A 13,816-nucleotide genomic window follows, 5' to 3' on the forward strand; every position below is an offset into this window, starting at 1 on the left:
TAAAGTTAGCTGAGAGAAAGACAACTGTGGCTTCTAGAAAACCTGGGCAAAGCTGATGCAACCTGCTGTTGATCTGATGACCATTCTCACATCTGAATGTGTTTCCTGTAATTGTAAAAAATGCATTTCAAATTAACCTGTTATGAAGTGAGAGGAGAAAAAACATACTGCAATTCTGCTGGTGCCAAATCAAATTTCCTGTCCTGAAGGCAAAATAAGCTATGTGGGGTTATTGCTCTTTCAGAATCACAGTAGCTTACAAATAAGGAGATATTTGTAACAATTTTAATATAGCTTTTTCCTAAATTCCATTATCTGCTGAAAAGTACAGTGTTATCGTGAACAAAGGAAGGCTGATGTAAGTTTGATCCAGCCTTTAATCTGAGTACCAGTATGTTTCAAAACTTGTCAGACACTGAGCCATGGCACTCCACTGCAGACCAAGAGCAAGCAAGTAATCAATTTTCACTTGAAATAAGTTGTATAAAACCACACATCAACTTACTCTGCCACCTGGTCCCATATTCCATGCCCCCACCCCCAAAAAAAAAAAAAAAAAAAAAGTTGCCCAATCACTCTAACTACTAGTCTTCACTACTGGTGCTGAGTAGTACTGGATATGCTGTTCCAATGTGGTGCCCGTGGCGCCAAACAACCATCTGTAGGTCATATTCCTCTATCTTCACTCTTTCACGTGTGACTCTGTCTTCAGCCAGCAGGAAAATGACGGTGTAAAGGGCAAATTCGAACTCTGGGCTGACACCAATAAAGGTGCTTCCAACTGGCTTAACCGAGCCCTTCCAGCTGAACTGGATGCTCAAAACTTGGTCATCTTTGTCAGGCTGAAAGCATAAACAAAGAACAGAATAATCTCCAACACAGCTGTGACCAGACAGATAAAATTTCCGACTCCAGATTTTTGAGGCCATTGCAAGATTCAGTCCTCCTTGCTGTGCCAGGGTGTTATTGGCGGAGCACAGCCCTTTCCCTGTCCTCTGGAGCATACACAAGCATTTATCTCAATTAACCTTCAATAGTGTTGCTATTCTGTAAACATCAGCACTACTTTTTAAAATAGTTTTTGCAAAAAAAAGAAGCTGGACTTTAGGGCATGCTCACCTGGGCATATGCACCTAGGCAAATTAAGTTCAAAGCAGGTGAGCCTATGATTGCATCATTGTGCCTTGCTTAATTACCACAGCTTTTATCTCTGGATCCATTTGTCTTACTTACAAAGGCACCCTGCTTGTTCTTACCCTGGTTTTGTTCTTCCGAGCAACATATCCCTTGTAGTCAATTTGGTTGTGCTTTTCCTGAAGGTAAAATTGCACCCAGTTGTGCAAACCTAAGATCTGTTTACCACGTCTTGTTTCTCCAACAAAGACATGTTCGAAACCGCAAGAATCAGGTCTGCAATAAAACCAAGGGATCATATATAGGTCATATAGTTATTTTATGTGTTTAAATAGTTCAAATTGACAGAGGTTAAAGGGAAGAAGATGCACAAAACTTGCCATGAAATCTAGCCGCTAAGTCTAAATTTGTATTTGATGATAAAGGTTGCTAGTAAATGCCACAGATGCATCACTGCTGCTTATGCAGATTTTAGCAAGGCTTCTGACACTCTCTCGTAACAGCCTCACAGACAAACTGATAACATACAGATTAGAAAAGTGGATGAAGTGGTGAGCTGAAAAGTGGATGAATGTCTGCAGTTGAAGGCCTGTGATTAAGGACACAAAGTGCAGCTGGATGCAATTCACCAGTGGTATACCCCAAGGGTCAATACTGTTAGTATCTGATCAGTAAGTCTTTAAACATGATCTGCATGGGAGCAATGAACACTTGATTTAGGCTATATTCTGAGGCTGTCTTCCAGTTCTGTGTGTAACAGATGGTGCTCAGGCTTATATTTCCCTGAGTCAGAATAGCGTAGAGATTATCAGGGGCCATATCCATCAAACATACCTGTCTCCTTCTTTCCTGGCATAGAGCTGGAACCAGATGTCATAGAGCTGATATTTGAAATCAGCAAGGTTTGGCTTCGCTAGGTTTTTTTTAGACAGATATTCGTGAGCTAGCTGAAGGATAAAAAACAAAGAGAGAGATATATATACAGTTTACTTTTTAATTCAGTGTTTTTAGAGACTGAAAAAGATCTGTGTTGCTCACTTTCATGACTTCTGTTGCTAAGATAGCATCTAGAAAACAATTGTTTTCAGCTATTTCTTCTGGAGTCACTACTTCTGCTACACCGGTTGATGTCTCATAGTTGTCCAATAAGGAAATAAAGGCTGTAGAAAAAGAGGACATTTCAGCATGCTCATCCTGATGAACAGGCCATATGCCTAATCATATCTGTGATCCAGTCATTAGAGGCTGCATCATAAAGAGATGACATATAATATGCCTTGACAGCCCTTAGAGAAAGACATTCCTTTATATGGCAAATTTCATTCTCAGGTACACTGTTGGGTATAGGTCTAGAGGTGGCTCAAGGCCAGACCACCACTGTACTTCTTTTTAAGATAAACAGCTCACTACTGAGCTTTGTTATGGAGCCAAGTGCTGAAGCAATAATGACCTTCTACCAAAACAAATCATATCTGACCACTAAAATTACAGACATAGGCTTAGGAACTTGAGCTATGCTGGCAGAAGGCTTTGTGGGCATTGCTTCAGTAGGGGAATAATACAGCATAAAACTACATGAGATGGCTTGAGCTTAAGTGCGTCACTACTGAGTGAATGGGTTAATTTTCTCCTTTGCACCCCTTTGCCACCTGCTCCCTCACGTCACTTCATCTACTTGTGCTCTGACACTCAGTGGTCTCTGAGGGCTGATTCCGCACACCACGCTGGTAGAAAAATACTTGAGGTCAAAAACCTAAGTCATTTCCTGCCAGGTGGTGAGCTGAAGGAATGCAGCGTAGGTTCGGTGTGTGCCAGAGATGCCCTCACTAGAAGCAGGATTATGTGGCTCAGAGCGGAGTGGGGGGAACAGGGAAAAACAGTGCTCCCCATTATGCTGGCTGTTCAATCAGCTTAATGTAACTCTATCTGGGGAAAAGAAAAATCAGGGAAGGGAACATGTTCATAGATATGCTTGAAGTATAGCCCCCATGCAGGAAGTAGCTGCAGACCTAGTGCTATCTGAAAGGGCTAGAAGCTGTGAACAAAGGAGAAGAAATGACTTTGGCATCTTTTTCAATACATGGAATAACATCAAAGCAATGACAAGAGTCTCATCCATTTCACTTTGTAATGGAAAAACCACAGAGAAATCAGATTTTGGCAAAGGCACAAAAGGGTGTTCTTCCTGAGGCTGAGGCTATAGGTAACCTCCATGCAAATGTTGTGGAAACTAGCTTCAAATGACATGCGGCCTGATGATCCTCACCACCATCTAAGTTATATACGATGTTATATTTTAGGCAAACACATAAAAAACAATGCAGAGTCTTCATGTCATTTCCACCATTAACAAAAGAATGGGTCTCACTTGCAAAAGTTTTTATGTTCTTCAGGCGTTCTTCATTTACGGTGTGAAACAGATGTCTGGTTGCTCTGTCCTGGACAGCACTGTCACCTTGCTGTGTGGTACCTGCTTTTCCCTAGGAGAAACACTAGAGTAAAACGATGAAAGAAGTAAGATGTCCTGCCTTTATAATAGTCAAAACAAAACCCATAATGCTATCAGGATTCTTTGTTAGGAATGGTCTTCTTATGAAACAAGACAAGACATTACAGAAGAACTGCCAGCATAAAGAAAAAAGACATAATCTCTGACACCCTAAGAGCCTGAAATTTCTTGTTGACTCATTTTCAGAGGCGATTGTGATGACACATGTGATTGCTCAGTTCTGATAGGTAACCAGGTGTGCTACTATGCTATATATGTCACAAATGATAGAGGGAAGTGACATGGGAGCCAAGGCTCCCTCCCACCACAAATAAATAAAAAGATTTGCACACCTTTCCTCTCTGTTCATTTGTAACCCACAGACCCACTGCATGTAGTTTATGAGGCCATGCAGTGCAGCAGAGGGGTTGTTTCTCTCCTGAGTCCCTATTCACCAAGCTTGCCAGTCTAATTCTCCTTTCCTCTGCAATAATGCTTAAGCAATCCAACTCCTGAGTAGGATCCCTCAGGCTCAGCCTTTGTTTTTTCTTTCCAACTTCAAGACTGCAGCCGCAGCCATTGCCCCAGTGCCAGGGAGATGCCGAGACAGTTCTGTGCAGCTCCACCAGCTTTGGACTGGTGCACCCTGGTGCTCTGAAATTTTCAAAGACTTCTGGTTGGCCACATTTAAGGGCATTTTAATCAATGTTACCAATAAGCACATCCAAAATGGAAAGGAGGCTTTCCTGACAATTTTCAAGTTTCTGTTCCAAAAAGGGCATTGTCAAGGAAAGAGGGGATCTGGCTGAGATGGAGTGAATTTTCCTCACAGCAACCCTTATAGCGCTGTGCTTTGTATGAGTAGCTAGACAGGTGTTGATAGCACACCAGTGTTTTGGCTACTGCTGAGCAGTGCTCGCACAGCATCAAGGCTGCCTCTCCAACCTTTCCCCCCCCCACACCAGTAGGCTGGGGGTGGGCAAGATCTTCGGAGGGGACACAGTCAGGACAGCTGACCCAAACTGACCAAAGGGATATTCCATACGACGTCTGCTCAGCAATAAAAGCTAAGAGAAAGGAAGGGCGGGGGAAATAAATTGTGTTTGGCTTTGCCTTCCAGAGCAACTGCTACATGTACTGAAGCCCTGCTTCCTGGGAAGTGGCTGGACATCGCCTGCTGATGGGAAGTAGAGAATAAAATCTTTGTTTTCCTTTGGCTTCCATGCATGGCCTTTGCTTTTGCTTTTATTATGTTTCCTTTATCTTAACCCATGACGGTTTGGGTTTTTTTAATCTCATTTCCTGTCCCCACCCCCCCATCCTGCAGAGGAGGGAAGTGACAGAGCAGCTTGGTGGCATCTGGCGTCCAGCCAGGGTCAACCCATCTCAGATGAGTAGCAATTTGTTAACATGGGCAAGGGGTACTAGAGCCTTGTTCTGAGAAATAGAGAAATCATATGGGAGAAGTTCCCCCACACACATTTTGGCCTGAGGTAGGTACCCCTTTTTCAAGTTTATCAGCAACAGAAAATGATATCTTTTAATATGAAGCAACACTAAAATAAAGTGAGCACTTGTGAGAGTACAAAATTGGATACTGAATGTTCAGTGGCCTGCTGCAATTTGTGGCAAAACACATGGTCATGTTTGCACTACACTGAGCTGGCAAGGAGTCAAATGGCTGCTCATCAAATCTGATACCCACACATCTGTGCTACCCCACACTCTCCAGGAGAGACTCAGGAATTCCTCAAATTCCTCCCTTATTTCCCCAAGAATGACTGGGGGGCCTATCTCCCCTTTTCCCTTGCTGCAAGTCACCCAGACCATACACACAAGCAGTCATACACACTAGAACATCCAGGCTGGAGGGGACTTCAGGACATGCTCAAAGTATGGTCCACACTGAATTCAGACCATATTGCCCAGGGTGTCATCTTGCTGGGTCTTGAAAACCTCCAGAGATGGGGATTTCACAGCTTCGCTGGTCATCCTGTTCTAGTTGCATTTGTCTTTGTTGAATATCATGATGTTCCTTCCTTAGCCTATTCCCCCAGCCTGCCTAGGTCCAGATCTTCAGCTTCTCTTCAGAAGCCCTGCACTTGAGCATACCAGCTTCATCACCACAGGTGGCTGTCATCTGCAAAATTGGAAAGATTGCACTCCATCTCCTCCTCCAGGCCACTGATAAAAATACTAAATGCTATAGGACCCAAGGCAGGTACCTGAGAGATGCCACTTGTAACCAACATCCAGAAAGTGTGGACCATTAACGTGTTCTCTGTACTGTTCCCTCTACTAAGTGATTCTTCATCATTAGGAAGTCCTGCCTATGCCATCAGTGGAAATGATGAAGCATAGGCAACTCTTTTAGCAAAAGGCAGTTTTGCAGGCACCTTTTCCTACAGTACCATACTGCCCTTAAATCTCATGTAGCTTAGCAATTGGTTACCTGCAAATCAATTGTGTAGTCTTTCCCAGGCATAAGGCGGTTAACATCCATATCCCACATCTCATTGAAAAGTTTAGAAAGTTCATGATTTAAGGCCTTCCTGTCAAGAAATCCAGATAAATGCACGTTAAAAAAGACACATGCTGTTATTTCTGCAAGTTACTTCTAGAGTCTTCTAATGACACTCTATGTTCTGCATACTGGCTTGTCGTCAGGAGAGCGTCCTCTTCGCCCCACCTTCCTGTCAATGCTGCTGTAAAAACCATAGATCTTATGGTTCATGTTCAGATCTAAAGAATGCAGGCAACCTGTAAGGAAACTTGAGTTTCCCCAAGGTTATTTTAGACTGTATTTTAACAAAGTTGTTGTTAATAAGCCTTCCTGGGGTTTTCCATGTACTGCAATAAAAATGAAGATGGTGGTGTTTCATTCAGGAGGATTCTATGTACAAACTGGAGGCAAGCAGGAGATTGCTATCAGCATGCCGCAACACTACACAATAAAACAGGAAGCAAAGAATTCCCTCTATGATGCTTTTCTAGCAGCAATTCTTATATACAACTCTTCCTACCGTTTTTCCTGCAAGAGTCCACTCTAGAGATGCTTTCCTTCAGCCATACAAATGGTTATCCTAGCATAAAGTTAGCATGATGAAGGATGACTAAGACTCTGAACATAGGGTCTGCATACAACAAAATTCTCTCATGCACTGATCTCTGACTCACATACAAACCTACCCAGGCTGGTCCTTTACTCATTTTAATGGAATTTTGTCCTGCATAATAGCATATAGTTTTCAGAAGTCCATCTATCCATCGATCAACAAGATTTAGGAAGGGTTGTTACTGTGATGAACCACCCAAAGGTAGCTCCAGTTTCAAGGGCATTATGTCCACACTAACACATAAGATCAAGACAAAGAACAGAGTGGAGGAGAGAAGTAGCTTAATCTTTAAATGACTAATGGTTGAATTAGTCCGTTACAAACCAGCACAGGTATCGAAGGCCAGAGAAGAACCGCTTGATAATTCTGAACTTCTCTTCCAAAGCAGGTGTTCTCAGGCAAACAAAAAAAAAGTGCAGAAATTTGTTAAGAATGGGCATGTCTTTCAAATAGCTATTCGGGCAACTTGCCATTATTTTAACATTATTTTAACAACTCCCAGACTGAACCAAGGTATCTTCAAGCCCAACTGTGAACCTCCTAACTGATTACTGTTATGTCTTCTCCTTCTATTCTGGCCAGGATGGAGATACTCACTGCATCCTCCAGCCAGTGGCAAATTCCATGCTTTGTAGCAGAAAGAGCAAATACTGTGGTAAGGTCACAATCTTCTGACATGGCAGCCTTGATGTGAGGCAGCTTGAGAGCCAGGAAGAGCAAAAAGTGAGCCAGGCAGGCACCTGCCCCATTGTTGACAGGGAGGAGGTAGACGTCATAGCAGAAAAGAGGGCATTAACCAAGTGGTGGGAAATTAGTCTAGAAAGAGCGCAGCAAGATTTTATGTGCCTTCTCCTGTCCTGGACTGTACTTCATGGCTGGCTCAGAAACTGCTGGTCTAAGCTCCATACTGAAGGAAACAGAAGGTGGCAAGCTATGCCTGGAGAACTGGGAAATTTTTTTTTTCATGTTATTGAGCAATCCTTTTTCTCCAGAATTGTCTGTGTAACTGTGGGATGGAGCTTATGGAACCTAAGATTGAAATCTTGAAAAACATAAGTAATCTGCACTTAACTCCTTGAGAGCTTGTTGCCCAAAGAAATTCATATCCCTGAGTTAAGAGCCAAAAGCAGCCAGATTGCATTAATGCACCAGAGGCTAAGCTGCAGCAGCTGAGGAGCGTAAAGAGCATCTATGATATTCATATTATACTCAGCCTTATTTAGAGCGAGGAAAGCAACCTCCTACAGAAGGGCAGGGCAGACAACCATGACTACTTTGGCTGCGACACCTCAGTCTGCCTGCAGCTGGGAATCTGAGCCATCGCATACCTCTGCTACGCTAGAGGCACTGACAGTCTGCTTTCGTTTGGACTCTGTGATAATTTGAGACCGTTGTTGATGGGAAATCTACATAGGTGTCAATACCCAAGAGAAGGAAAAGGACTGAAAAGTCTAGTATATGGGAGCCACAGGATATCACAGAATCACACAGGGTCAGGCATGAATATGAAGGAAGATTCTTGCTTGGAACAAGTACTTGCATGGAACTTACAGTGGAGCAGAAGGAGGCTGTCACAGAGGACAGCCCTTGCCCAAACCCCAGGCTCTGCTTATACAGCAGAAGTTTGGCTTGTGGCATCACATTATCAATACTGGCTGTGCAGCCCAAACGAGGCACATGCTCAACTTCATGGGAGTTAGCCTCATGGCATAGCACAGAAGACACCAACAGCAGCATTTTTATTTATTTTCAGCTGTACCTTCACATTCTTTCCAGAGTCTTAAAAGAGCAATTCCTTCTCAAAAGTGTTTACAAATCAACACTAAAGAGAAAATTGTTCATTTCACCAGCTCAGCTGAAGTCCCAAGAACAGGATCAGCAAATGCACAGAACAGTACCGGAGATGTTTTTCAAACTTCAAGCACCGTCTACATTCATGTTACCTTGGACTGACCTAATTTTATTGAATCACTTTTCTCCTGGGTTCTGGAGCCAGCTGCTGCCTACTCCTGTGCATCAGCTAATCCCACCTGTTTGAGTACTGCCATATTGTGTTTAATACAGTTTTTACTTTGGAAATAACTACCAGTGGCTGCTGTCTGTTGAACATTCAAGGTATGTGAAATATTGGGGGGCATGTAAGGGTTGGGTTTTTTTAAAATATTTTAATATTTTTAAAAAATTTGTTCCATATATATAGTATTTTATATACATATACCTTAGTTTGTATGTATTTTGGTAAAAGTCACCTATAAAGGAAATTTGTCATCCCTTCAATACCTACTGCTTGTTCTTGGACTGCTCTTGGTGGATTCGTCCTGTGTTTATAAAGGACTGTAGGGCTCTGTTTGATCTTTCCTCTAGAAATGTTATGGAATATTGCATGAGCTCACGGAGGCAAGCTCAAGGTGTCTACTCAGGAGAGGCTTACAGCAAGAGTGTACCTACAGATTTCAATCCTCATATTTATTTAATAAATATACTTCTACTAAATGTATTACTGCATTCAGAAAATGTGTCCCAAAACTCTAAAGTCACTTAATTTTATGAAACAAAAGCCTCTTCTCTCCTTTTTCTCTGCTGGGTGCTACCACAATATCATCATGGACTTTTCCTCTCCTTTTAGTTATCCCTTCATTTTCCAAGCAGAGCAGAGTGTCTGTAAACACTGTAACTGCAGATTAGAATCAAGAAAAATATATTCCTGCCAAAACAAAGAACTTGTTTAGCAACTTACATAGCCATCGTGTAAAAATTCTTTCAGGACAATATTTCTTTTAAAAAGGTCCATAAACTTAGCTTACACATATGGGGTGAGACAACTTCAGAGAGAAGCCCAACACCTTCATGCAAATCCATGACACACTGCATTTAAGTAAGGTTTTCCTGAAGAAGAGCATTGTGTATTTACTCTCTGGTTTTCAATATGATTGCATGTATGACTCAAACCAGAGATTTTTATCATTAATTCTTAATCCCCTCCCTATGGTGAAATCTCTCAATTGTTACATTTTTGCTTTTGCATAGAATAAATTATTTCTGTGCAAGAAGTCTGGCCAGTTGGATTTTGTCCAGTCAGAGTCTCGCTTGGATGTGCTTACTTGTGCAAAGCACCACCCCAATAACAAGAACACTTAGTCTGCACTTGTAAGAGCTGAGAAAACTTTTGGGGAAGGCTCTTTGCAATAGTAACTCTAATGCACCAGCACCAGCAATGCAGCTAGAGCAAAACAATCCAACACCTCCATTACAGCTTTCAAGTGAAACATTCACAAGGTGTGCCTGTTTTTCCAAATTATTTTATTGTATGAAACCTTCCTTCTATCCAAAACAACACCCCAAACAAAATTCTTTTATTGCTATAAATCAGAAATGACTCAAGACATGAAGAGAATTACAGGGTCCGTGGCAAATCATGTGAGCAAGTCAATAGTGTCAAAGCAAGAAAAACATGTATTGCAAATAGGTCACATGGAGCCCTGCAAAGAAGGCTTGACTGAACACCTTCTCTAAAGAAAATTTACTTTCAGAGATCCTTTGAACAACATATAATTTTTAAAAAGCCTTTAATCTTGGCATAGAGAAGAAAAGCATTTGGAAAACCTGATGAGCAGCCATTTACAAGGAGTTTCCAATAATTTAAAAAAAAAATTGGTTCCAATGTTGATAAATATATGCATCATCTTATATGGTTAATAGAAGATACAAGCAATTCTCTCGGTTTTCCTCTTATGCCAGTGTGTATGTCTTTTACTTGAGTCCAGTGATATTTTTCTTAGTTTGAAGTTGGTAAATGAAATACCAAAGGATAAACAAGACAGGTTTTGTAGGTGGAAAGGAAAATGCATTGTCAAGGGACAAACATAAGAGTGGGCAGTTACTCGGCAAACACTCTGTCAAGGTCCTGGACAGACACATGATGTTTGGAGAACCAACTCTACATTATCAGCTATGTTTAAGTGAAAACTGACCTTAGCATCACCTTAGTTTAGCTAAAACAGCTTATGATTCAGCTGTCTTAACTTTTACACTGAAATGAGTTAGTAAAACAGAACAAAAACAGGAAGCAGGGTTATTGCAGCATTGCATTTCACATAACCCCTTTTTACATGTCTCTCAAATATATCCCATCCTCACTGCCCTTCACGTTAGAGAAGAATTAGTATGATTTTCTCTTACCCATTAGCCATGCCAGGAAGACGTTTTTCTCTTAGTAAATACACTGAGCAGGGTAAATGCAACCTGAAGCTCAGAAATCCTTCTGGTAGTCCAAGGCATGGAGCTGTCTTCCTCTTATACTCCGCTTGCCTGCTGAGGACTGTCACTCAGACTGACAGTCAGCGCCAGAAGGCAAGAGAGAGGCAGCAGGTGCCAAACCCCACAATAAGACGTGGAGTGTAAGGACAGTACCATGTCTCACGCCTCTTTCAGTGCAAGTATGCTTACAGCAGGAAGCCAGAGCCCCTCTACCAGGTTCCTGCTTCACCTCACCACCGCAGACAATCGGTATGGCAGGGAATACAGAAAGCGATGGCAGAGATGGTATGGTGACCGCTGCCTTCTCCCACCTGGGCTTTCAGATACGAACGTGAGATACTTCTATGAACTGCAGACATGAGCCACAGCACTGCTTCTGGAGTTATGCTGGATTATTTGTTAACAGATTTTAGATCTCTACATGAATTTTGGGCCCCTTCAAATAATCGTATTAGAGCCAAACGAAGCCGTAGATAATGAAGATGCCTGCCACACGGAATTGCACAGGGGGCAAGACATGCAGCTAGCTCGCTTAAAAGTGAAGCTTCCTTCTGACACTGGTAGGATAAATTAATGTATCTCAAAACTGATTATTCTTAATTTTAACAGAATTTTTTCTTTACCATTTTTATTACTATTTATTGCCATTCTGGGTAAGCAATATAAATGACAAAAATACAGTGCCTGTATTTATCAACTGAATGCAGGAAGTCTTTTCCTAAGCTTTCATTTAAAATACAAAAGCCACTGGGCATATTCTGCCCATAATAAGGTTGAAACTCCTTTATTCACATTAGCAGAAAGAGCCCAGATAGGAGCCCAGGGAACTGCCATTCACAAGCAGTAGCATCACTGGGCTCAGTGGGTTTAAGTTAATCTTTGATAAAATTACACATCTTATCAGTAGGAGCGCTAGCAATCTTAAAACCAAATGTATAGTTAAATCTGTTGTAAAACTTCAGCCCTATGATTTAGCTTTTGAGCTAAGAAGAAATTAACGATCCCAAAGGGTGTAAAATGGTGTGTTTGCCAACAGAAGGAAAAGTACTGATCAAAGGGAAATGAGACCAGTGCAGAACCTGGGTCATTCCCAGATCTAACGCAGGCAGTAAGAAAACCTGAGTGTCCAGAGAGTGGCCTTGCTAACCCTGTGGGTTGGCTTTCTCTGAAGAGACCAGGCAATGCTTTGTCAAACCCACAGCACAGGGCAGTGTCCATTTGTTGCGTGGGAGCTGAAGTCAGGCTCCCCCCTGCACTCTCTTCCTCTTTTCTGGCACGAGGGAACGGGGAGAGTATTTGGTGCTGTCTCACTCACATGTGAACAGCTTTTCCAAAGGAATGAGGCAATAGACCTACAGAAGACACTCTGCCTAACAAAACTGCCACCTCAAGCATCAGATGCTGACCTTTGCCAGGGTCAAGGATCAAGGAAACCCTGTGAACAAGACCTGTTTCTAAAGCTTGTAGGCATCTCTGCGTGTTTCTGGCCTAAGTATTTTACTTTTCTAACCAAGGTGGCCAATGAGTAAGTGTTGGTTTGTCACTCCTAGTCAGGTGCCTAAACTTCCCTGAAGATGGAAAGGGATCATTCAGAGTTAATTTAAACCTCTTTGGTAGATCTACAGAGGGTAAGCAAGAACACTTGTGCTTTACAGGCTTCCAGACCAAAGCAGCCAGGGCTCACACGAAGGACGTATTTGCGCTGGACAGGCTCACTTAGGCTGACTGAGAGTAAAAGCTGGCAGCTAGAACAAACACCGTGCAGCAGGATCAGTCCTTTCCCCAGAGAAGCCAGAGCAGGCCTTTGGGTCCCCTTCTGTGCATGGATATAGGGAAGAGGAAATTTTCTGAGAAACTGAGTTTGCTGGACATTCCCATGGAAGCTTTGGCTATTGCCGCCAAGCCACCCACAAGCTGTCCAACACTCAAAAGTGGTAGAGATACAGCCTAGGCTGGTCAGTGGGAACCTAGCCACGTCAGAGCTCTCTGAAAGCAAGGAGTGGGGACTTTGAGGTCTTCGCTCTTCCCTAAGCATTAATTCTCAAGTTGGAGGCTCACCTTACAGGTTGTCCCTCACCAGACTCCATGGTCCCTGTGCCCAGCCTGTCTCTTAGTTACCTCTCCAGTTTCCTAAGCCCCAGCCTCTCAGTCCTGAAGTCCTTGTCTCTAGCCAATGGTGTTAAAATCCCTCTGTTTATTTGGAAGTTTCTGGTGCAGCAGCTGTCCTTGAAGATAAAAGTAAGAGGATTACACAGCCAGGCATGTTTTTGTCATAGAAATGCCAGGAATAAGTAACTATTTCTGCAGCTAAACGTCTCTACCTAGACTGTGCAGTGATGTGACTTGCGTACCTTTATTTACCAGTACTAATTCCCAAGTTTAGTAAGTAAACCATGGCTGACTTAGGAATGTTCTCACAGCCAGATGAGCAGCCTGCACAGTCAGCAAACCCAGAGGCTGGGAGAAAGCAAGTGCTTGGGGATGCAGGTGGCTCAGTACCCTTGTGTGAGCTCAGGGGATAAGAGAAGAAATTTTAAATTGTTTTTTGGTTGTGTTTGTTGGGTTTTTTTTAATCTTAATATTAGAACTGTCAAGCATATGCCTTCCTTGATTTTGTAAGGCGAAACTGTGTCTAAAGTAAAGTAAACGGGGCCTGTTTACTGCGTGTTAAGACCTGTTAAAGAGCTTTGAAGCGTTTTACATTTTGCACAGACACAAAGACATGTTTGCTAATTAGTCATTAATTTGTACACATTGACGTAAATCAAAATATTAGGCGGTCTGGCTGGAACATCCTTTCTTGTTGCACAACTCAGTTCTT

General features: G+C 42.4%; 1 protein-coding gene across 1 annotated transcript; it reads right to left on the minus strand.

The window, feature by feature from the left end:
- Positions 1 to 264: 264 nt before the first annotated feature.
- On the minus strand, positions 265 to 11,023 carry LOC142066148 (poly(U)-specific endoribonuclease-A-like). The gene is made up of 7 exons (XM_075113235.1): positions 10,918 to 11,023; positions 6,075 to 6,174; positions 3,503 to 3,614; positions 2,173 to 2,294; positions 1,969 to 2,081; positions 1,257 to 1,410; positions 265 to 842 (listed from the first exon to the last, which is right to left on the minus strand). The coding sequence occupies exons 1-7, from the start codon at positions 10,926 to 10,928 to the stop codon at positions 585 to 587; spliced, it is 870 nt and encodes a 289-aa protein (XP_074969336.1). The 5' UTR covers positions 10,929 to 11,023; the 3' UTR covers positions 265 to 584.
- Positions 11,024 to 13,816: the final 2,793 nt, after the last annotated feature.

This window comes from Phalacrocorax aristotelis, chromosome 1 (assembly GCF_949628215.1).
Source record: "Phalacrocorax aristotelis chromosome 1, bGulAri2.1, whole genome shotgun sequence".
Classification (NCBI taxonomy): domain Eukaryota; kingdom Metazoa; phylum Chordata; class Aves; order Suliformes; family Phalacrocoracidae; genus Phalacrocorax; species Phalacrocorax aristotelis.